We start from the raw sequence: 25,581 nt of genomic DNA, 5'->3' as shown, positions 1-25,581 counted from the left end.
TTTGAGGATTAAAGGTATAGTTTTGAGGATTAAACAAAAGTTTAAATCTGAGGTAAAATCATTGTTGAGTCAAAAGTCCATATTTATGAAATATGGCCATCAAAATTTGAAGCATTTTAAATGAAGCAGTTAGGAAAAACAATTTAGCAAGTTTCACTGTATCTTCTCAGAGAAAGAAACTTTTATTTAATAGTTAACTGTTTGACTTTCAAACCGTTTTTGAAGTGGTTCAGTTTTTTCCTTGCAAGCTCTCTGAGTGTTTCTTTCTGTGTTATTTTGCCTGTTCTTCTTTTCTGTGTTTTGATCATGTAATTAGTACAAACAAACACACATTATTTTCATTTTCTGATACATGGAACAAATTTTTTATTAATGTATTAATATTTGAAATTTGCCTTATTAACTACACTATTGCTGTTACCTGGGCACCCATTTTTTCTTTTATTCTTTGGAAGTAGAGGCATTGATGTTGATGTTTACCATGGGCTTTGTAAACCAAGTAACAGTTGACTCAAATGTAGAACATAAAACAGTGTGTTTCCTTATTTCTGTAGTGACTTGGACAAAGAGTTAAGTCTTTTGTGTGTCCCCAGCCCCATCCCCAATGCTGGGGCCTACTTGGTGTTCATGTGCTCTACTTTATGGTCTTGATGTTAACCTTGGGCTCCAGTCTAGAGTGATAATAAGTTTTTGCTGTTGGCTGTTTGCCTATGTACCGTTTGAGACATCTTTACTTTGATGTACTTTGTTTACCTTTCTGATTAAATGCTATCTGTGGAGCCAGGCATGGTGGCATGTACCTGTAGTCCTTGATTCCTGGGAGGTTGAAATCAGAGGATTACTTGAACCCAAGGGGTTGAGGCTAGCCTGGTCAATGTAGTGGAACCCTGTTCCCAAGAAACAGTGTATTTACAGACTGGAGAGATAGGCAGACTTTATTTCAGTGAATTAATTTATGGTTCTCTTTCCCTTTTATAGCAACAGCTGCGAATGCGAATCAAGCTCACGTATAATCACAAGGGCTCAGCAATGCAAGATCTAGCAGAAGTGAACAATTTTCCCCCTCAGTCCTGGCAATGAGGGTCCAGCACCATTCTCATTCTTATCCCACTCAATCAAAGGAATTCTGGGAAGGAGGTTATGATTGCTGGCAAGTCCCCCAACTGTACCATGGGCACGAGGAGCTGAGAGAACTGTCGAGGAGGGTTTTCCTCAAGTTACTGCTGACCTTGAAGCATCGGTAAAGACTAATGTCCTCTCCTCCGCTGTTGACGCTGGCTGCTTCTGGAGGCTACTTTGCACTCTTCCTCCTCTTCTCCCTTTTCCACACTTCACCCCTCCCACATATGCAGCCAGAATCAACATTCTCTGGGCCACTGAGGCAATCAGCAACTGGTCTGGAGGAGAGGACTGGAATTCATGGCAAGAAAACACTCACTCTCTCTGCAGCAGAGTGGCCCTTTCTTTCTACTGTTGTATCTCTGTGGACTGGGCAAGGTGGGGTCTTTGTTCCTCACTAGCTGGTTACCATCATAGGGCGCTTTTTACATCGGCATATAGAATGGAATTGTAACAATGGACATAAGGGAGCCCTGCCTTTTTCTGCTGGTTCTCCCAATGTCTGAAAGAGGCATTAGGCTCCTGGGAGCCTTTTCTGTGCATTGCTGTATACACACAGACACACATGTATGTATGTATGTTTGTTATATAAAAGAAAACTGGTTAGACCTTGAGAGGTTGTTTGTAAACACTGGACAGATGGAGTTCAAAGAGCTTTTGTTGAGATTTGGCATGAAGGATATGGTGCTCTATTTGTAATAGAAACTTCCAAGGTTCTTCCAGCTCCCCATTCTCTCCAGTCTTTAGCTGTAGTCATGAATTCTCTCTCCATGCTTTTCAAAATCAATTCCCCTTTAAGTGCAAAGTGGACACTTTCTAAAAGATACATGCATAGTTATTAATGACCCTTTCCCCACTATAGTGTTTCTCCCAAGCCCATCACTTGCCCATTTGAGCTGTGGTAAATGAGTCAAAAGAGGAGTTCAGTCTTTAAGGAACAGACTCTGTCACAAAAGACCATAGCCCATAGGAAGAGCAGTACCAGACTTAATCTGGAGCACACTAGAGTCAAGTTATCCATTGCTCCAGACCCCCTTTTAATTTCCTGAGCCTGGCTTGGACCTTGGCATTCCGTTTGAATTCCTTCTTCTAACTGGAACATTTGTGTTGTATCTGTAACACTGGCACTGAAATAAAGACCACACGGTTAAAGAAATCTTTCCTATATTGTACTTTATGGTGTTGAAACGAAGCCTTGTAGCTTCCTTGCCCTCCATGTGAGAGTAAGTCTTACGGTCACCATAGTGTAGGATATCCTTTTCTGAGTCTGAGAAATTGGTCTCTTGGAAGAAACCAGTCTCATGAACATCTGCATTAAAGATTTGAGCTTTTTAAACAGCAAGAGTGCCGAGTGCTTTTTAGAAGAGATCCTAATGTCACTGAGTCTTTATGTTGATTTGCTGGGTGACTGTCCTGTGGTACATTTTGAATGTACTATATACATTCAGGCACCATGTCTAATATACGACAGGAAAAAGAAAAAGGGGGCTCCACCTTGCTTGTAAAACATTTGCGGTCGTTACCATGTTGTACAGTAGAATGACACTTTGGCTTCAGTTTTAAACCTTGGTACAAATCTCCTTTTCTCCCGTTCCATTTCACCAAGCCTTTACTTAAAATCTTCAGTGTCTTGTCAAACCTAGCTCTGTATCAGATGCTAGACTATTCCTAACATTGACAAACTGGAGTTGAACTAAAGGCTCCAAAAGGGAAAGTTTTTGGTCTTAATAGTCTTTTAAGAGAAAGATTTACTGAACCTTACTCACCTGGGTAAATGGACAGCTGGGTCACAAACAGGAGATCTCTCCTGTGTTCAGGAAAGCAAGTGTGGACACGTGTATATGTTGGACAACTGCTCTGCCTGGGCAGTGGAAGCCTTCAAGGTTTCCTGCAGACAGATTTCATTGGAGGGACATTTAATGCTGTGAAACATGATAGGATTAATGTTATGTTGGTGGATTTCTTGAATAGAATTTGTCTTAACATTCCTCTTTGTGTGGAGGCTTTATTTTCTCCTTTACATTCGTAGCTAACCAGCCCAGGATTTTGGTTGCTTTTTGTTGTTGTTTGAACTGAGTTGAATCTGAAGAAATCTGCTCAAGACCAAGCTGAAAGAAAGTGCTAGCCAATGGAGCTGGAAAGATCTTCTCTGCTGACAAATATCAGCCTGGGTGATCAGAGTTTTGAGGTAGAGTATATGATCATCCATAGCTTTATTGAGAAGGAATAAAAATATCATGGCCTTAACACAAAGGGTGCTGTGCAGATATGAATTTATTTTGGAGACGACCTGAGCACCATACTGACGGACTAGCAGCCAAATAACTGCCTAGGATACTGATGGTTGTGAAGACTGTTCCAAGTGATTGGATCTTTGAAAGCTTCAGCGTGCCTTCTTAGTTTCTAGGATCAGCATTAGTTATCTTCTCACTTGGCCTTGCAGCTTAAAGGAGAAATCTCTTCGTTTCTGTGAATTCTTGCACATTTCAGTCATTCCTTTTCCACATGTAACCCTTACAAAGATTTGGATGGATTTGACAACCTCAGAGCCATTGTGAAGAAAGTGATTTCTGTGACTTTGAATGAGCGCAGGGTGATAAGCAGTGAACCCCACTTATTGACAATTTCATACGCACTTGTACCTCATTATTGCCTTCTTTGAGGAGTAGTTTTTATGTCATCTTTCTTTCCCACCCCAGAGTCACCCTAAGGGAGAATTCCTCTAAGTAATCTCAGAAAACTGTAGGAAGGGTGCTCTTCGGAGCTGCTTCTCCCACAATGCTTTGGTGCTGTTACCTTGAGATGGTTTAAGGAGTCATGGAGGTTTTCTGCTGTGTATAGTAATCATCTGTTAACTTCAAGGTCTTTTCATTTAAAGCAACATTCCTCAGCGTAGCATTGCAGATACCCTTTCCTGGTTAAAGGTGTGCTTCTTAACCTTTGTTTGCCTCCCTCATATATGAAAATAGACTTTTAAAACTCTCCAGCACTAATAGTTTGAGATTTTCAATTTTCTATATAATATACTTTCCATTTCTGTTTTCTTTTAGAAAAAGTTGGAAGTTAGGGAATACTGCTTTTTGGTTTGATTTCATTATCTTCTACATTGGAATATAGTTGGTCATGAGAACTAGGGGAAGAAGGAGTTTGAATGTGTTTTTTTTCCTAGTGAATGTATTTAAACTTGAGTGTCCTAAACTGAGAGAGAACAACAACCCAAAAAAAAAAAAAAAAGAGAGAGAGAGAGAGCATATTCACAACTTTGTGGTTGGGAGGGCTGTGTATGCCGGTGTATTTGTCAGTCTGGGTGTGGGGGAAGATCACTGAAAAGAGAACTGCACAGGAAGTTCTGAAGTGTAAAATACTTCTGGCCAGCTTTGGCTTGGGAGGGTGGGGCTGTCTGTAGAACTGAAAGTGAATACCTTTTTCAAGCAATAGCAGTGAGTGGGTCCCATGGACAAGGTTCCATTCCCAGAACTTGGAACACTTAAACAGAAGAAAATACTGAAGCAGCTTGAGCAGTTGCTTCTTGATTCTGGCTTCAGGATGGAGCATTGGAGACTTTTTCCCCTAAGAGCCTGCATTTGCGCTTTGTGTGTTTTGTTTTTATTTTTATTTGGGGACCTCATGGGAAAGGGCTTCTGAACTCTTTCCTTTGTGAACTCCCACTGTGTTCCTGTAAAGTCCTTTTTCTTTCATGATGTTGTAAGTTACATTTTCATTAAACCCCATCACATCTTCTTTACTGTAAAATTATTAAAAGGCTGTTTCCAAGTGGAACAGCTAATGAAGTTCTAATTATTGCAGACATATTTTTGAGATGTAAAAAATTTAAAATGAAATGATAAGTCTTAGAGGCGAGTGAGGAATAAAATGGATGTAAACATTTACATGGGATGCATTTGAATTCTGCTGTGTGTATTGTCTTTTGGTTGAAACAAATTATGAACAGTGACTAATAATAAAAAGTCAATACTCAATGATTTAAATTTTGCTGCCTTGCTTCTTACATATGAATTAGAAGCCTTAGATGAATTCTTACTCCAAAGGTTTGAGCTAGACTGATTTTTTAAAAATATTCCTTTGCGCAGAAATCTCACTAAGAGAAGAAACAGCATTTTAAAAACTTGTAGATGTTATAGATAGTGAAAAGTCTAAAGAGCAGGTAGACATTTAACTTTAATTCAGTTACTATCATGTTTGCTTTCTACACATAGGTGGATTCTCAGAGCTCTGAAGCCAGTAAGGGCACTCATGTTTAATTATGTTAGGTTTCTGTTTTGTTTGTTGGCTTCATTGACTTTTGGTGAGTTGTTTTGGTGACTTGATAGAAAAAGACCTGACTAGCCCAAATAAATTACATTTCGTGGCTTATTTCGCATAACCATGAATTACTTTTTTTAGAGAGAGAGAGAGAGAGAGAGAGAGAGAGAGAGAGAGAGAGAGAGAGAGAGAGAGAGAGAGAGAGAGAGAGAGAGAGAGAGAGAGGAGAGAGGAGAGAGGAGAGAGAGAGAGAGGAGAGAGGAGAGAGAGAGAGAGGAGAGAGGAGAGAGGAGAGAGGAGAGAGGAGAGAGGAGAGAGGAGAGAGGAGAGAGGAGAGAGGAGAGAGGGAGAGAGGAGAGAGGAGAGAGGAGAGAGGAGAGAGGAGAGAGGAGAGAGGAGAGAAGGCCAAAGAGCTACCTCAGGTGTTTCTCAGGAGCTATTCACCTTGTTGGCTTCATCTATTAAGCAAGGTTGGTTGACTAGCAAAGCCACATCCCCAAGCTGGGAATACGAGTGCTATCTGGTGGGAATTCAGGTCCTTATTCTTGCATGAAAGTTATCTTCCCAAACATATATATATATATATATATATATATATATATATATATATATATATATATATATAAATTTTTTTCTGAATGTTGAAAGCTTTTGGTTTTCTGTCAACTCTCATGATCCCTAACATTCCCTTAAATGAGAAGGGAGAAGATGTGACAGTTTCTAGAGTGAAGAGGGAAAGGGTGTGGACCCTGGCAGATTATCTACTTTATGCAGCAATGCCCTTTGGTACCATTTGATAACATTTCTATAAGCTTGTCTTTTACATGTCTTCTCCAACAGAAAAATTCATCATTGTTTCTATAATTAAATTTAGTTGGCATACAATTATGTCTACTTAGGTGAAAATAGAAAATCTACAATTTAACCAATAAACAGAAACTAGACATTCACTTAACAGTGCACAGGTTTGAACTTCAATCCAGAAGTACAAAATTGATTTTAATCACTTGAACAGCTTTTTATTCTGTGACCTCCCCCTGTTCAGCTGTCTCCATATGTAAAAAATAAAAATGTTCAATGGACTTAGGGTGCAGCTTAGGGGTGGAGTGCTTGCCTAGCTTGTATGAAGCCCTAGGCTCACTATAAAAAAGAAAGGGAAATGTTTAAAAAAAAAAACGAACTTTGGAGTGGGTTAAACTGCATTTGGAACAAGAATATAGAACACCTAATTATCCTGTGGTAGCATAACACTGGATTTGGACCAAAAGATGACTTTGTAATCAGTGGAAGAATGGGAACTGGATAGCAGCGAGTAGACATGAAGCTCCTGGCTCCTCTACCAAAGTCTGACCTTAGCTTTCTTATGAGGTAGAGTGTGTGTGTAGAGCTTCAACAGGAAGCAAACTGAGAGGAGGTATCCTAGTAATTCTTTGAGAGCTTGCAGTGAGAGCAGATGATTTTTACACACACACACACACACACACACACACACACACACACACACACACACACTCCAGAGGAATTTATTTTTAGTGTTAGTCTCAGCTGTTCACCATTTGCAGACAATGTGGTTACATAACACTTGTCATACATAGTACACATTGCCTTGAATAGGGGGTGAGCACTGAATGTGACCTTTGTAACAGTATGCCATATTAACATCAGTACATAATCTGAAAAGGAAACATCAGCAAATTATTGGCAATGAACTTGATCTGAAGTAATGGGGACTTTTAAAGGTAGCTATATGATTTCCCAAGGGATTTGAGGCAGTGCTCTTGGGGTATTTCTTTTACAAGAGCTATGGCCAGTTTGAAGTACTAAATACTTAGTTTTTAACATGTGTATTTATTTTGAACTGATTGTGTAGGCTACTATTCAGATACCAAAAAGATAACCATTTACAAAACATTGCTGTTCTCAGCTGGGCGTTGGTGGCGCCTGCTTTTAATCCCAGCACTTGGGAGGCAGAGGAAGGTGGATCTCTATGAGTTCGAGGTCAGCCTGATCTACAGAGGGAATGCCAGGATAGGCTCCAAAGCTACACAGAGAAACGTCTCTGAAAAAAAAAAAACAAAACAAACAAAACAACCAAAGAAACATTGCTGTTCCCTAGTCTGAACTCATTGTTGGACTTGGGACAGGATCAAATATGATAAGTCACATGAAATCTGGAAGCAGTAATCTGTAGTACCTCAAGAAACAGGCTTTTGGAAACATTCCTAACTACTATTTTCTTTGCCCATGGCCATCTACTTCTGGCTTCAAATTAATGTCTGCCACATATGTATCAGTGTATTTGCTGAGAACTCGTGCAGGAAGCTATGAGATAAAAATTCAAATGAATCAGGTAGGTTTCTTGAAATAATTTCAAAGTGGAAGGAAAACTCTTGAAAATAGCTTATATTAGACTTGGCATAGAGAAACATTGTTTACTATATTAAAAGAAAACCAAGAAATGAAGATTGGGCCTGTGATAGAGGCAAACTCCTATGAAAACAGAAAATACTGTTTATAGAAGAAACTATTAGTATGAGGCAGAGCCTTTGAAGCAAAATTTCATCTTGACATGTAAATTAACTCCAAATTAAAAAGACATCTCAAGACAGGTTCTGTTAGACCTCAAATGCTCTTCCTTAATGTTCATAATTAAAGTACTCCAGACAAATAGTTGGATTAGCCAAGCTGAAGCAGTGGATTGCCTGTTACTGGAGAAGCTGTTTTGCTTTTTAGTTCCTTACATGTTGAGATTCAGCACATGCATGAGAGGAAGCCCTAAAACAAAGAGATCTTGAAGTCTTACAAAATTTAGGAGCCGTTAATGCTAGTGATTTGGAAAATTTAGAATTTCAGAAGTATAATGGCTACTATAAATCTCTGAGCTAGGCTCTTTGTGTGTTTTGTTCACTACACCTTGATAACTGCCAGGTGGGTTTCATTTAGTTTGTTGAGCGCCAGTGGAAGGGGCTGGAGAGATGGCTCAGTGGTTAAGAGCACTGGCTCCCCTTCCAGAGGACCAACTTAATCTCCAGCAACCACACGGCAATTTGCAACCACCTGTAATCCAGGTCCAGAGGTTTTTGAAACTGTCTTCTAGGCTCTACTACCAGGCGTGCAAGTGCTCCATAGACCTAACACCCATCACATAAAGGAAGCCGGGCATGGTGGTGCACACCTGTGCTCAAAGCACTTGGTATGTGGGAAGGAGAATCAGAAGTTCAAGGCCAGTTTCAGCGATGTAGTGAATTGGGTGTCAGCTTGGACTATAAATCGCTGTCTTAAAAATATAATTTAAAAGAATTGGACCAAGTAATTTGTACAAGGATAAATCTAATAATGAGTACAACTTTGATCACAAAACTACTGTCACTTCAAGGACTAAAAGAAAAGCCAATCTTTAAACTATTCTTTGCTGAGCTGGGCAGTGGTGACACAAGCCTTTAATCTCAGCACTGGGTAGGCAGAGGCTATCCTGGTCTACAAAATGAATTCCAGGACAGCCTCCAAAGGTACACAGAGAAACCCTGTCTCGAAAAACAAACAAACAAAAAAACAAAACCAAAAGTCAGCATTATTTGCTGAGTTAATACTTGCAAAATAATAAATAAAGCTTACATAGCATATTACTGTTTGAGAAAAGAATTCTGATACTTTGACTTCAGGGGACATTGAAATGTGGCTGGAGAGCCAAGTGATGTCTGCATACTTGAGGCTGTTTGCTGAAGAAGGTCGCAAGCTATCTCCTAAGAGAGGTGAGGCGTGTACACAACAGTTATTTCACTGCCAGTGCGTGCAAGGTGACAGGCACATTTAAAAGCAGGAAACGTCTTAACTAGAGAATCGGTGGAGGGCTGCATCTTGGCTATCTTAACAGGTGCAGGCCTCACCTGCCTCTTGGAGCACGGAGAAAGCAACGAATTGCTCTTCCTGTGTGGCCCAGTCCTCCAAGACATGGGTGGAGTGCGGCGGAGACTAACTCTGTAGTGGCGCCAGGCTCCCACAATTCTGCTCTGGCCTCTGCAGGCCGGCAGCTACGTAGGTCCAGCAGGGGCCAGGGGCGGGGCCGCTGGGGGCGGAGCGTCGGGGTTAGGGGCGGCGCCTGGCGGAGGGCTGAGGCCTCCCGCTGATCGCGCGCGCCTCCGAGGCTCGCGCGCTGTAGCGCCGGCCGGGCGTCTCTGAATCCTTGGCGGCCAATGGGGGAGGTGGAGCCCGGGCCCGCGGGCCCGCTGGAGCCCCCGGAGCCACCTGAAGCGGCGACGGCTCGCCGGCCCGGAGGGATCCGGGTCCTTAAGGTGAGGCAGCAGGGAGCGGGAGGACCGTGTCCACCTTCGCCAAGCTGCCCGAGGCGGCGGGCGCCCCCCGCTCTGCGTCTCTCGGCCGCCTGAACCGGGCCGGGGCGCCGCGGGCCTGCTGTGGTCTCTGTGCCGCGCCCCCGTCCGGGCCTCGGCCGCCTGGGTCCCCGCTGCGGTCCATCCCTGGCCGCCGCCCGGCAGGCCCACGACTTCGGGCCGCCGTTGTCCCCCCCACCCCCGCCCTCGCATCCCCGGGGCCGCCGTCGCCTCGTTGGGCCTAGCCCGGGGCCCTGGTGCCGGTTCCGGGGGGCTCGGAGGGCGGGCCGCTCCTGGCAGGAGCCAAGCGGCGAGTACGCAGGATTAGGCGGACACCTGAAGACATCACCCCAGCCAGGGGATGGTGGCGGCGATTGGCCAGGCGCCGCGGTGTGCGCGGGCTGCGCCTGCTGGAGCAACCACACTGCTCTCGAGACTGGCTACCCGAGTTCCGAATGGGCTCCAGGCTCCAAAGCGCGACGCCCCACGCTCCGGGCTCGGGGACAGTCCCGGAGGATCTGTGTCTGGTGAACTCGCTGGGCGTGTTGCGGGGGTGGGGGTAGGAGGAGCAGAGCCCGAAGGGGCTCTCCTGCTTGGGTGACAATCCGGGGAGAAGGCAGTGGGGGAGCCGTTATGCAACAGGCAGCTAAGCGGGGCTTTTTGGTAGAGCCAGGGGAGTAGGAGGATAGGAAAACAGATCCAGGCAAAGAGGGAATGGAGCCTTGAAGGTGAGTGATGACAAGAAGTTTCTATGCAGGAAGAATGCCGAAGGTGAGGTGAGGTCAGCAGAGATGGTTAAAGGGTGGCTAACTGGGTGGAGTTCTCCACTAACCTCTGTAATAGTGCAGAGAAATTCTCCTGTAGGTTCAGTAGATAAATCAAGTGGAATGGAATTTCTCTAGTGTTCTAGAAGTGGAATCGGCAGGCAGGATTTAAAACTTGGCAAAGAAGAGGGGGGAGAAAATTGAGATTTAATGTGTTTCAAAAACAGTTTGCCAAACATCAAAAATGCATATTGTTAAAAGCAATCATTAAGTAATTGAAATTGTTGTTGAGTAATATTTCCTCTTCTTAAGATTATTAGTAAAGTAGCACAACGTGGGAACGCCAGAAAAGTAGATTTGGCACAATTAATGGAACTAATACTCAGTTTTAATGCAAAGACTTAAAGAACTTCTAGTAGTTTACCTTAGACTACTTCTAATTGTTACCCACACTGGAATTTACTCAAGCATAAAGGAGTGTAACTACTCAAAATTTTCTGAATATTTAAATTGACAGCAAATAGCAAACTATAAATTGTGAGTAAATTCAATAAAAACAAAAGTTCTGCAGGCCTAACAGCAGGAAATAGTTTTGAGAGGCATGTAATGTCCTTTGGTATGTAAAAGATGAGCATTTTTTTTTTAACCATGTAACCTTTTGGAGGAAGTGTTGAAGTGGCAAATTGTGTGAAAGAGAAATGAAAATCTTTATTGAAGACTTATGTTTCCCTGGTTTCCAAAGTTCCCATTTTGGGATCATTAAAAAGAGTCCAGTGATTGGTCAGTCTTGATTCTTGATCAGTACTGAGCTCTTGAATTGAGAGCCTATCTGGAGCCCTTCCTAGCCCTTGCTTTCCTGCAAGTGGTAACACTAATACTTGTTAATAAGACCATGGGAAAATAGTATTTGTGTGTTCCACATACAGAAGTTCTCTTAAGTGGCTGGATGGCTCATTTTCTCAAGTGCAGCATATAAAGAATACGTAGGTAAGCAGAAAACATTCTGAACCTTGAAGAATGTCATAATTGCCCACATGTTTTTCTCTGAAGATGTTTCTAAAGACTTCTGTAGCCTAGGGGTATAGCTGTGGGTTAGGAGTGAGGCTCCATGGTAGGGGGTGTGCTTTGAATGTACAAGGCTTTGGATTTACTCCTTGGCCCCAGCTTCAAAATACTAATACTGATTAAAAAAAAAAAAGGAAGGAAGGAAGGACACTTTTTACTCCTTTTATACTTACACTCAATACCAAATCATAAACATTATTCTTAAATCTTTATAAAAAGTATGACATAACTAAGCTAACATAACTTATCCAGATTACATCGAGGACCATCTGTCTGTACAGGGCACTGGAACATTTTATTCAAAATATACTCCTAACCCAGACTCGGAGCTTGTGCCTTTAGTCTCATCTATTCAGAAGTCTAACACGAGAGATAATTTAAGCCTAGGGCAGCCTGAGCAACATAGTAAGAGTGTATCTCAAAGTTCTAAAATTTATCAAATTAACTGAACCAGGCTCAAAAGGTCTTCAGCGTTTCTGGAAAGATGGCTCAGAGGTTATGAGCACTGGCTGCTCTTCGAGAGGGCTTTGGTTCAATTCCTAGCACCTACATGGTAGCTCACAACAGTCTATAACTCTAGGTTCAGGGGATCTGACACCTTCATACCAATGCACATAAAGTAAAGTTAAATAAATTAAAAAAAAAGGTTTTCATATGTTTCTTGTGATATTTGAGATTATGATTTTGTTAAGCAGGAGATGATAGGAAGTTACAGCCAATCTAGTTTGTGAATATTATGATTTATTTTTTCTTTAAGAATAGTTTTATATTTTTATCAAAATACGTATTTAAAGTTGTGTGTATGTGCATGCTTGTGTGCATGTACATGATGGTGTGATGTGTGTGGACACCAGAGGTGGATGTCAGGTGTCTGTCTCTATTGCTCTTTACCTTTTTTTTTTTTTTTTTTTTGACAAGGTTTCTCTGTGTGACAGCTCTGGCTGTCCTGGCACTCACTCTGGAGACCAGGTTGGCCTCGAACCCACAGAAATCCACCTGTCTCTGCCTCCTGAGTGCTGGGATTAAAGGTGTGCACCACCAATGCCTGGTGAGACAGAGTTTCTTACTGAACCAATTCTACAAGTCTGGCTAACCAGTAAACCTCTGGGTCTCCACCTTCCAATGCTGGGATTACCTGTCCAGGGAATTGAACTCAGAATTCCATGCTTGTATGCCAAGCACTTTACCAATAGCTATCTGCTCAGCCCTAATTTTTTGTTTTTGCTTATTAGGTATTATTTTCTTGAGATGGGGTCCTGCTAGGTAGGCCTGACTGGTCTGGAACTTACTATATATTCCAGGTTGATCTAGAACTTTCAGCCATCCTCCTGCCTTTGCTTCCTGAGTACTATATATGGTTCTAAATAGCTAATGCCAAAACATTTTTAGTGAGTTGTCATGTTCTTCCTCTTTCTATTGTCACAATTGTCCTGGTCCCTTAGAAATACTCCATAATGTGATATTGTTGTAAAGCCCTTATTTTAAAGCTTGAATGCAGAAACATAACTTACCTTAAGGTATTCTACATTCTGATGGAGCTGACTAAGGATGAAGATTGGCCAGACCTGTTTTGACTATGTGAGACTTCTGTGTATAGTTTACCATCTTTGAACTGACCATAACTCTCATATATTATCTTCATTTTTAGAATTAGAAATGTTAAACTTGGGGGCTAGAATGATGGCTCAGTGGTTAAGAGCACTTGCTGCTCTTCCAGAGGACTCAGGTTCAACTCCCAGCACCCACATGGCAGCTCATTACTGCCTGTACCTCCAGTTTCAGGTGATCTGATACCTTCATACAGACAAAACACAACTGTGCATGAAATAAAAATAAATTATTTAAAAAGTGTTAAACTCAAGTACTGGCTACTCAATTCATAGCCTGCACTAAAATGTTTGGCTTTGTAGACAGACTTTGTTCTTTTTAGATTCATTTGATTTTATGTGCTGCATTGTGGTGTCTGTGGAAATTAGAAGGGCCCCTGGTTTATGAGTGGCTATGAACCACCATGTGAGTTCAGGGAACTAAGCCTGGGTCCTTCATAAGAACAACAGGGATTTTTAACTGCTGTCTCTCCATCCCTAACTTTTAAATTGTAAGTCTTTGTACGCATGTTTGACATGATACGTGTTTGTAATTGTGTTCCCTTTTGGGTAAATTTGTGATAACAGCTTTTATAAAAGTAAAGGAGAAAGTAAAGTGTCTTCAAATGGGCAGTTTCATGCTAGTTGATTCTTAGAAGTTGAAGGCTTCTTAGAGGACAGTGCCACCTGCAATATTAAGTTCTTTCCAGCAGTTCCTCATGTGTTGGTCAGTAGAGCAAGACTTTCCTGAGAAGGAAGCGCTAGGTAATTTAGCAGTGGCTAATAATAGCCCAACAGTCTATCTTTGTTATTGTTGCTGTGTGTCTTTGCTTTGCTTGTTCTCAATGCCTTTTAAATGAATATTGGTGAGGTGCAGATGAGAGACAGATCTTGAAATGACCAACAAACACAAGTGTTTTGGTAACATAAAGTTCTTTAAGAAATGTATAGTCTTAAAGGAATACATGTGCACATTTACAAATGATTGCTGAAATCCTCTGGAAGGTGCTGGTGTGATGGCATACACTATAATCTTGCACTTGGGAGATGGAGTTGGCAGGATAAAAAGTCAAAGGCTGACCTCACCTATAGAGTGATTTTGAGGACAAAATGGGGTGCATGAGCCTTCATCTCAAACTAACTATCCTTGGAAGAAAGTTCATAATACTTCAGGGTCTTTCTGGACTTGACTTCTCCCTCCCTCCCTCCCTTCATTTTTTTTTTTCTAGACAGCATTTCTCTGTGGCTTTGAAGGCTGTCCTGGAGTAACTAGCTCTTGTAGACCCGGCTGGTCTCAAACTCACAGAAATCTGCCTGCCTCTGCCTCCTGAGTGCTGGGATTAAAGGCTCTATATCCATTTTTTTTAACCACACATCTATTATTCTAAGACCATGAATCTCAGTGAGTCATTATTTGACCTGCTGTTTATATTATTATTGTTATTTTTTGCATCAGGGTCTCACTTTTTAGGTTTGACTGGTCTCAGACTTTCAGTGGTCTTCCTGCCTCAGCCCCCTAAGTTTGGACATTACAGGTATGTGCATCATGCTTGGCTTTGAAAAAGCCTGTCATGTCAGTGTTGTGTGGATTGTGTCTGCTTACTTTTCGTTCTCTAGGGTGGGGTGCAGAGCCTCTCTGTGTAAATGTTCCTTTTGTCACGTAGAACCTGTTAGTCTTCATTAAAAACTAGCTGGTAGTTAACTATTCAGTGGTTATAATTTCTTAGTGGCACAACATGATAGCTCTCGTATGTTTGAGATGAGCACTTGAAAGCCCTTTTAATTGATTCTGAGACATTTAAGCTGAGATTCAGCATGGAGGAAAGTGCATTTGGTAGGAAAAGAGGCCTCATTCCCACCTGTGTCAGGGTTGTATTCTGTATGGTTTTGAATAGTTCTAAGGTCTTGAAGAGCTGCAGAAAGAGATGTTTAGGACTAAAAGTGTCGCTCAGATGCAAAGAGCTTATCTGGTATGTCAAAGCTCGTGTTCAATCCCTAAGACTGTTTTTCAAAAGCTAATTTACCTGTGTTATCCTAAATTTAAACCATAAGGGCATTTATCCCCTTGTTTTAAATTCATCACATGTAGGAATACCTGTTTACTCACCCTTGTTTTTACTCTTTACTGATGAAGCCTGCATTGCTCTTGAACTTGATCCTCTTGCCTCTGACTCTCCAGTTCCCAGCACCTGGGATCACAGGCATGTGTCTCCATGCCTGGCTTAGTTTACAGTTGTTCTCAAGTGTTTACTCTCAGTCAAACTAATGTTTTCTTTATATGTATCTCTGTTTGCTAATGAGGAATACTAGTGAAAGTGTTTTTCTTTATTTTGACTTTGTAGGTAAAGATCATATGGTTTGTTACAAAAATTGACCCCCCCCTTTTTAAGTTTATTCAATTCCTCATCATAGCTAATCGATGAAGCTAAAGTGCAGATTTTGGGTATCAATTCCTGTGTTGTCACCTGGGCTTTACACCTGTGTCTGACATTCTGTAAAAAAAACTCTCAAGGGTCTCGGGGGTGAAGAGATTTCGAAGCCAAATGATTACAATTCATGGTTATGTGTGTGTAGTAGAAGTATATTCAAGGTGAAGATATATTCAAGGTGAAGATGTTCTCTTGAGAGAGAACGAGAACTGTTGATGGTAGAGATGGGTGAGAGCCGGGGAAGGCTCCAAAGAGAACCGGCATCTCACCAGAGGTTTGGAGAGTAAGAGCATGTGGATAAGATGGAGCAGATGTACTCCACATGCCACAGAGTGGTGGAATGGTTAACGTGCTCAGGGACACAGATGGCTAGAGAGGACTGAAACACAGCAAAGGGCAGCAGGAAGTCAGTGGAGAGTTCGTTTTTTGTTGACTAGAAATGACCCATTGTGAAAACAACAGGCAAATGGTGACTTTTAAAAACTATTTGTTGTTGTTTCATTTCTGTTTGTGTTTTGAAATAGTCTCAGCATGTAGTCCAGGCTGCCTTGGAGCTTACTTACGTAGGCAAAGTTGTTCTTACAGTCTATAAACCCTCCTTGCTCTTCAGCCTGGCTGCTGGATTATAGGTATGCCCCACCGTGCCTGGCTGGACATTTTTATGTTGGCTCCTAACAGTTGTTTTGCTTTAAGATAGTTTGACTTCACAGTATGTATATGAATCTCACATACTGTGGTTATAAAATACCAGCAGTAATTGTTTTGAAGCATGCCAGGAATGGCAAGGATATTTGTGTGATGAGTCTGTGCTTAGTGCTCCATGCGTTTATTTGGACTGTGAGGTTGAGAAAGTCTGTATTGCCAGATCAGAGTGAGGAGGCTGTATCAACTCACTTCTTTGTGTGCAAGATTTAGTTTGTATGTATCAGATTCAATCTGAAATGAACTAGTAACTTATTTCTATCTTTTTTACTATTAAAAAAACTTTTAAAATAAAAAAATCATACATCAAAATTAACAAGACCCAAAGACTATACAGTGAAAATTGGCATTCAAAACAGAAACTTGAAACGTCACATTAAATTTTACACTTTCAGTATTGAATATGTTTTATGCACTTATCTACCACCAAGACCAAAAACAAACAAAAAACCAAAAACAAAACTATGACAGAATTAGAACTAGAAAAAATTTCCTTGTGTATATAAACTCATATTCATTACCAGCATTCATTCTTTATATTCAGCTTTTCTTTTGCTCTTTCCTTCCTGTTACACTGTAACATACATTTGTTGGCATGTGTACATATATGGTTGACTTTTATTGTTCTGTTCTTTAGAATAATGATGTGTGAGTTATGTCTGCATTGCTGAGACAGAATAGCCTATAGAAACAAAGTGGAAGCGAGGTTTATTTTGGCTCATGGTTTTAGAGAGTCTCAAGCCATCTGGAAGGAGAAGGCAGAGTTTATGCCCACTGGAGTTCACATCATGTTGAATCACGAGATAGAAAGCACCTTATAAGGAAGGGCTGGCCTATAACCTTGTGTGTGTGTGTGTGTGTGTGTGTGTGTGTGTGTGTGTGTGTGTGTTTGAGACAGTTGAGATAGTGCTGGTTTGCCTGGAAATTTGCAGACCAGACTGGCCTTGAACTTACAAAGATCTGTTTACATCTCCCTTTGAATGCTAGGAATAGTGGTGTGTTTCTCTATGACTAGCCAGCAACAAGTCTTTGAAACTCAGTCTTGGGTTAGTTCAGATTCAGCCCAGAACAGATTTGAAATAAATAAGTCAAAATGTTAAAGTTTGCCCAAGGCAGGTAGTATATCTATATTTTGTTAGCACTTTCCTGAAAACAAAAAGGGGTCAAATGAGATGATAGATGGAGGCCTAAAGTAGATGTATCAGCTCTGGCTGATAAAACTGTTATTAAAGGGGATTTATTAGACAGATTCTTATATATTGATAATTATATAGTGCAGATAGTTCAGCAATGACTGTCTCTCAGTGAAAGGCTGAGATCTGGTAGTTGTTGAGCCCAGGAGCCTGGGTGTCTCAGCAGTCCCAGTCTAGTGTTGGAGTCTGGGAAGATTCCTGAAAAGCTGCTGGTGTTCAGTCTGCTGGAATCCTGAAGAAGTTGTATTTAACACCAGCTACTGGAACAGGGTAGACAAACTTGTCCTTTTATGAGGGCTGCCACGAGATGTGGCCCAGATTTAGGGTGGGGTCTTATCTGTTTAAGAAGATCCCTCATCGGAGTGCCCTGCATCTTGGTTTCAGTTAATTCTAGATGTAGTCAAGTTGACAACGAAGATTAGCCACCACACAAGGGATGCTCGAGTGTAAGGACTGAACACATATAATTCAGACAAATGTTCTTGTTTATGATTTCTTTCTCTTGGTATTTTTTTTAGAGAAATATGAAACACAATGGGGGAAGAAATTGTTTGAATAGAAGAAGTAGGTTTGGTTCTCGAGAAAGAGACTGGCTGAGAGAAGATGTGAAGAGAGGCTGTGTTTACCTTTATGGAGCAGACACGACCACTGCCACTACAACCACCACCTCTTCCTCCTCCACGTCCTCCTCCTCTTCTGACTTACATCTGGTCCTTTGCACAGTAGAGACACCAGCGTCAGAAATATGTGCTGGAGAGGGAAGAGAAAGTCTCTATCTACAGCTTCATGGAGACCTGGTCAGGTGAGGTCTGAGGGTTTTTTGTCCTTTTGTTGTTGTTGATGTTTTGTTTTGAGTCAAGAGTGTCCCCTGTGCCTCATGGTGGTCTCAAACTCACAATTCTTCTGCTTTAGCCTCTTAAGTGTTAGGATTGTAGACATGCAGTGTTACACTGAGCTGAGCTAGCTCTGAGTCTTAACAGTGTGATTCTTTTGTAGGATTAGTAACCCGAGTTTCTGATTGGAACTGGGCTTTAGGATTATGATCATACTCTGTAACTGATGATGATTTGGGGTCAATGGCATGAACAAGATTTGTCCTTGGAATACTTAATGATTTTAATTACCATTTTGTATGTAGTGTATCCACATGTTTATGTATGTGCATGTAGAGGGCCAGAGGTTTATGTCACGTGTCTTCCTCTATTTTTGAAGATTTTTAAAAAAAGATTTATTTATCATGTATACAGTGTTGGCATGTTTGCCTGCAGGCCAGAGGAGAGCACCAGATCTCATTACAGATGGTTGTGCACTGCCATGTGGTTGCTGGAAATTGAACTCAGGACCTTTGGGAGAGCAGGCATATCTTAGCCCTTGAAGATTTATTTTTATTTTTAATTAGGTTGAGGTGTATGTGTTTGTATGTGTGCGTGTGCACATGTGCTGCCTGACTGGGTGCTGGGAACCTAACTCAGGTCCTCTGGAAGAGCAGCAAGTGTGCTTAACTGCTAAGCCATCTCTCCAATCCCTGTTTTTTGAGATAGCTGCTCAACCTGGAACTTATCAACTGCTTGACAGACTGATCCATGAGCCTTGGATATCCGCCAGTCTGTGCCTCCCTAGTGCTAGTGTTCAGGCATGCATCAGTCATCACACCTGGCCTGTGCATGGGTGCTGGAGCCCCAAACTCAGGTCCAGTGGTAGATACTTTACACACTGAGCATTGTCCCAGTCTCTTAGTTTATGATTGTCAAGTTTAACACTATAAACAAGGAAAACTTGATGGTTTTTCTATTTAGAATACACTATAGGTCCTATATACAAATGTAAACATTTTCACAGTTATCTTTTGGGGAAGTGTAACTAGAAAATAACTGAAGTGTACGAAAGGGTGCAGAGTGAGAAGTCCTTCTCTGTGCACCATTCCCTAGCTGTGGAGGCCTTTTCATTGTTATTATCAGGTTCTTATACATTCAAGCGCATACATGCTCATGCCTCTATATCCACATTTTAAATGCAATGATGCTGTACACAACACACTATTGACTTCATATTCATATTTATATAAATATGATTTATTTAATGACTACATGACTATTCCACTTTATGGGTCACCATAGTTTTAGCTGATCTCCCTAATCTCTCATTATGGAATATTAACCTGCTGCCTGTTTTTAGCACAGCAGACAGTGCCACTGTTGAATTCCTCTGTACCTGCTATCTCACAGAGAAGTCTTTCTGGAGGGTAAGCCAGAGAGAAGTATAGTATTCTTGGTCAAAGGATATGATCATTTATAATTTTGATAAATATTTTCAACTTCTTCATAGAGGTTATATGTCCATCTAAAATATAAAAAATATGGGGCTGGAGAGATTGCTCAGCAGTTAAGAGCATTTGGTTGCTCTTCCAGAGGATCTAGGTTCTTTTCCTAGCATTTACATGGTGGTTCCCAGTGTTGGGATCAAAGGCATGCGCAGCCACCACCAGGTAGCATTAAGTTTTATATATAAGTGCAGACACATACTCTTGAATGATCTGAACTTGCTTATAAAGGATAATAGTTTCAGTTTTTGTTGGTTTGTTTATGATTTATTTACTTAAGGTTCTGGGTTTAAACCCAAGGCCTCAACCATATTAGACAAGCACTGTGTACTGAGCTGTGCTTCTAACCTTTGTTGACAGTTTTAGAATTAGAGAATCGTCAAGTCAACTTTTTAAAGACAATCACTTTCCAAGTCTTTTGGAAGGTTTTTGTTTGTTTTTGAGACAAAGTCTCATATAGCTGAAACTGACCTTGAATTCCTGATCCTTCTTACTTCTACCAAATGCTGGAGTCAAAGGGGGTGGGGACACCACCATAACAGGCTCAAATAAGAATTTTGCCATTCTGTTGTGTTAGTATTTATTAATTAGTGAATTTGAACATATTTACACAAGTGTAAAACTAATTTTTGTCATAAATTTTTATATAAATATGAAGAAAAACAGTCTTGTAGTTTTATACAGTGTATCTGAATTCTTTAATTCAACTTAAAGACCAAAGCATTAGTCCTTTAAATGTTTCACTACACTTTTCTGTCCTTCCTAGAAAGAATTCCAAGCTGCGAATTGAGCATTATTGAGGTGTAATGGAGCAGTGAAGCTACTCACACCTCAGAGGTGTGGTAATAGTAACACCTTTAGCTGAGCCAAAAGCTGGTGCCTCTTTAAGTGTGAACTACGGTTACTGTGTATTCCTTTTAGGATCTGGACAAAATCCTGAAAAAGTAGCTTAGCATTTGAATGTTTTCTCTGTTTCCAAGTTAACTACATTTCCTAAATCCTTTTGTGAAACAAAGGGATCAGACTGGGTGATCCTTAGGCTCTTCTAAATCTTAATACTGTTTCTGATCTAATTTTATCAGGTGGAAAGCCTTGACCTATATTATAGCAGGTAGTGGTGGATGGTGCTTACTTATTTAGGCAGATGACTTACTCATTTACTGATATTTGCTTTAGAAGATGCCAGGAATGTGAAGAAACACCCCTCCATTACTTTGTTCCCAGTAGTTGTGCAATTAGTTAAGAATTTGAATGTGATATACTTTATTTACATATGAGAATGTAAACTGTACTTAAGGTGTAATGTTTATCTCTTGTTAGCCCTGTAGCTTTGATAATTAATAGTGAAGTATCTCTTTGAAGATGTAATTTATTAGAAAATATTGAAAACACTGTTGAACTTTGGATGATCAGAATGGAGTAAGAGCTCCAGACTCGACATTTAAGGAGGAGGAAGAGGCTGCCTGGTCTCAAGTAACTTTAAGTGCTTATTTGTGCTAGTCAGTGCTGTTAGCATATACTCATTTTCTCATCGCATCTTTACAAGAACTTTGATTCAGTCTCCTTCCTTTCATGTGAGGAAGACTGATGCTTTGAGATGGTTCGGTGACGGGTCCAAGGTCAGGCAGATACTGCTAGGCAGTTGAAGTGACTGATTGACATTCATTGTGCCTGATGGACCCCTTTCAGAGTAAAAGGTCTTGGAGGAGAGCAGCTGGCACAGCAGCTCCCCCTATCTAGTTTTACTGCCTATCATGTTTGCTTCTTCTGATCTCTTTAGTAGTTAATTGCTTGAGTTGGTCTTCTATTATCTAATCAGGAGTAGGTCCTTTCTTCAGAGTAGCCCTTTGGAAAGTAGTTGATAATCGCTGCGGCAGCATTGTTGTTGAGAACCTTTCCTGCTGATCACTGCTCGTTGAAGAAATTCTGGAAAATGAAAAAGCATAAAGAGAAATAACAATATTCACTGTGTATGCTTTATGTAGATTACCTCATTAAATCCAGTCTTGTGAAGGAAACAGTTTCTATTGTGTAGGCATAGTAAGTGATATCTGAGAGATTATTCTTAGATCAGCTAGAAAGTGGTTGAACTGTAGTTTGAACCCTGACATTCTATTAGAATATGAGATTCCATCCTCACAACTTATATTGGCAACTTTTTTTTTCACCAGATAATCACACACATAAGTTTTAATAATTGCATATTTGAGCTCATATCATATATTCAGTTTTATATTCTTATAATTCTTTTAGTATAAGATCATCTTAATTTTATTGTTATTAAGAATTTGACTTTAGACACCAGTTTTGATAGTTTAAGGCTATTATATCTTATAGGTATATTATAAATTGTTTAAAAATCGAATGCTGGGGGCAGGGAGATGACTCAACATGTAAAGGTACTTGTTGCCAAGCCTGAAAAATTGAATCCCTGGTACTCACATAGTGGACATGCATACCATGATGCGTGTGTACACCTACACACTAAAACAGTTTTTGCTTTTTTGTTTGTTTTGTTTTTTGTTTTTGTTGTTTGTAAATGAAATTCTTAATTGGTCTAAGTAATAAAAACCCAGGGTCGGATATAGAGGAAAAATCAGAGAGAAGGAGCAAACCACTGCCACACCTTACCTCCTTAGCATCTCAGCAGACAAGAGAATGAGTTCCTGTTTCTCTCTGCTTATATCCTGTTTTTGGCCAGCTACCTCACTTCCTGTCTGTCTGTACAGACCTCCAGACCTCTTTGTTAGCTAGTGGCAAGCTCTATTCTCTGACCTTCAGACAGGCTTTATTTGTACAAGTAAGATATCACTTACTTGTACAAAAATTGTTTGAGACAGTTTTTCTTTGTGTAGCCTTGGCCATCATGAAACTCACTCTGTATACCAGGCCAGCCTCAAACACAGAGATTGGTCTGCCTTTGCTTCCCAAGTGCTGAGATTAAAGGCGTACACCACCATTACCTGGCTTTCCCCACCCCTCCCCTAGTAAAGCTGGGTGTGTTGGCACACATCTGTGATACCAGTACTTGTTAAAAATACAGATTGTGATTCAGAAGATATAGGATAGTCTGAGATCATACTTCTAATTTGTTTGATCTGTTGGTTTTTGCTAGATAGGTTTTTCTATGTAGTCTTAGTTGATCAAGCATTCTCCATGTTGCTCATTGTAGCCTTCAACTCACAGCAGTCCTCCATCCTTAGCCTTGCCCTCTGAGTGCTGGGGTCACAGGCATTTGTCACCACTCTTGACTTTTGAGATAGTAGCCCTACTAAGCTCCTAAATGATGCATAGCATTTTAAGTATCAATGAAATAAAGCACTTACTCACCAGGGAATGGCCCTATTTGAAAAGATTAGAAGGATTAGGAGGTGTGGTTTTGTGGAGGAAATATGTCACTGGGAACAGGCTTTGAGGTCTCTCTCTGCCTATGGATCAGAATATAGCTCTCCAGCACCTGCCTGCATGTGGCCATGTTTTCCATCATAATGATAATGGTCTGAACCTCTGAAACTGTAAGCAAGCTGCCAGTTAATTCATTCTTTTATAAGAGTTGGTCAGCCAGGCAGTGGTGGCACACTCCTTTAATCCCAGCACTTGGGAGGCAGAGGCAGGCAGGTCTCTGTGAGTTCGAGGCCAGCCTAGTCTCCAGAGGGAGTTCCAGAACAGCCAAAGCTACACACAGAGAAAGAAACACTGTCTCGAAAAACCAAAAAAAGAAAAAAAAAAAAAAAAGAAAGGAGTTGGTCATGGTCTCTTGTCACAGTAATAGAACAGGGACTAAGATGGTTGTGACTCAGTATACTAGAAGAGTTATAAATTTTCAGGATTGTAGCATTTGAAGGACCCTTTAAAGAGGTCATCTACTAATGAAAGAAACAAGGGTGCCCAACCAAATAGCACTCTCATATCCATTGTGTTGGGGCAGGGCTTTTTTGTGTCTCAACTGCTGGAAAGTTATACCAGCTTTTCGGGGGAGGCAATAGAAAAGTTTAATATCTCAAATGTATATCACAACAAGTTATCTTGTCCCCAAAGCCAGGAGCTTTCCAATGGGTGTTATCGAGAACATTTATTTCCTTTTGTTTTGTAAGTGTGAAGAGACCCAGAGAGTTAGGGTTGGATGTATGTTCCTGTAGTTCACTGGCAAAACTGCATTTGGCACAAAAATATTTCCCTCTCAGACTGGTCTTTACTTTGTGTTTTTTGACCTAGCCTTTTTCTGTTGAGCCGTTTAAGCAGCAAATGACTCATCCACGAAGCTTAGTGTAATCGTTCCCTTTAGTCTGAAAAGTTGTAATAAGAGCATACATAAATAGATTGCCCTTTGACTCCCTGTCTTATATCTGCTTTTATTCTTAGTGATCAAATGACTAAGAGGTCAAGTGTTTGATAGCTATCTTTTTAAGGTAAACTCTGAGAGCTAATTGGATGTTTATAGCAGAAGATAACGTTGGAGGGATTTGGGCTCCTGAATTCTAATCTTTCTGTCACTGCTAGTGATTTCTTAAAAGTCATCAAAACTTTGTTTTATATAGATAGATACATACCTATTAGATATACACATGCATTTTCTTTCCTTTCCTTTTCTTTTATTTCTTTTCCCTCTCAGTGCAGTGATGAGAATCAAACTTAGGGCTTTGTAGATGTACACCCTTTACTACTGAATTAAATTCCCTTTCCTCTTTACCTTATTTTGAAGTAGAGTGAGATTCTGTTTCTGGATATGTACCAGACTATTACTAATATAGAGGAAAAGGGAAAAGATTTGTCTTTGTATTTCACATGTCAGCCCCCTGTTTCTGAGATGATACCTTACATAGCCAACGCTGGCCTTGAACTTGTTATGTTGCCAAGAGTGACCTTGACCAGGACTGTCACTTACCATCAACTACTTCCTGCTGTTACCTCCCATTTGCTGATTAAAGGTGTGTGCCACCATGCCTGGCTTTCAGTACTATTTTAAGACTTTAAAAGAGAAAATGTGTTAGGCTCCAGAGCTAGCTCAGTCATTCTTGCCTGTAAATACTAACCAAATAAAGAAGTAAATACAAGTCTGAGGGCCTGAGTTAGATCCCCAACCCATGTATCAGAACTGGGCATGGTGTAGCAGCTTGTGTTCTGAGCGCTAGCAATGTGGAGATGGGTAGATCTCTGGAGCTCATTGGCTAGCCATTCTAGTTTACTTGGTGAGTCTTGGCTTATGAGGGATTTTCTCAATAAAAAGGTCCTGGAGGATGGTACTGGAGGAACAGTACCATGTTGTCCTTTGGTTACCATACATGTGAACATGTCACCACATACATATACCTGCACACATCAATATGCACTGTGCTTTATATTACAAAAACAGTGAAATTTTTATTTTAAAACTTACGTTTGCATTTAATTTATTTATTTATTATTTTGGTTTTTTAAGACAGAGTTTCTCTGTATCTTTAGAGCCTGTCCTTGAGCTCTGTAGACCATGTTGGTCTCAAACTCACAGAGATTCACCTGCTTCTGTCTCCCAAATGCTGGGATTAAAGGCGTGCGCAACCACTGCCCGACATTACTCTTGCATTTTAATACTTAGAAAGTCAGCGTGCATCTTACAGTTGATGACAGGTGATAGTTTGGTAGTTTAATTGATTAGCAGTGATTTTTCTCTCTTACTGTTTGTTCTGACACTATCTGGTTAACTGCAGTGTCCTTCTGACACTGGACTCACCAGGATTAATGCTGACTTGAGAAATTAAGGGTTTAGTCTCTGTTTGTGGGCAGTGAAGGCGTCACAGTATGTGAAATCCCTTAAAATTTACTGATATTAAAA

The 25,581-nt window shown here is 40.8% G+C and overlaps 2 protein-coding genes across 4 annotated transcripts in view; both read left to right on the top strand.

Moving 5' to 3' along the window:
• Ap1g1 (adaptor related protein complex 1 subunit gamma 1) overlaps positions 1–5,108 on the top strand; it is an 82,076-nt gene extending 76,968 nt beyond the window's left edge. For all 3 annotated transcript variants that reach the window (XM_013115652.3, XM_005073032.4, XM_005073031.4), the window contains one exon: positions 979–5,108. In XM_013115652.3, coding sequence (XP_012971106.1) covers positions 979–1,080 — 102 coding nt within the window. In that variant the 3' untranslated portion in view covers positions 1,081–5,108. The remainder of the gene's footprint in view (positions 1–978) is intronic.
• Positions 5,109–9,521: 4,413 nt separating this feature from the next.
• The window catches only part of Phlpp2 (PH domain and leucine rich repeat protein phosphatase 2), a 67,617-nt gene continuing 51,557 nt past the window's right edge, over positions 9,522–25,581 (top strand). The window contains exons 1-2 of the mRNA XM_005073033.4: positions 9,522–9,674; positions 17,968–18,251. Coding sequence (XP_005073090.1) covers positions 9,576–9,674; positions 17,968–18,251 — 383 coding nt within the window. The 5' untranslated portion in view covers positions 9,522–9,575. The remainder of the gene's footprint in view (positions 9,675–17,967; positions 18,252–25,581) is intronic.

Source organism: Mesocricetus auratus, unplaced genomic scaffold, assembly GCF_017639785.1.
Source record: "Mesocricetus auratus isolate SY011 unplaced genomic scaffold, BCM_Maur_2.0 Super-Scaffold_6723, whole genome shotgun sequence".
Taxonomy (NCBI): Eukaryota; Metazoa; Chordata; class Mammalia; order Rodentia; family Cricetidae; genus Mesocricetus; species Mesocricetus auratus.
Note: the sequence above shows the minus strand (reverse complement) of the source record. Positions and strands in the feature narration are given on the sequence as shown.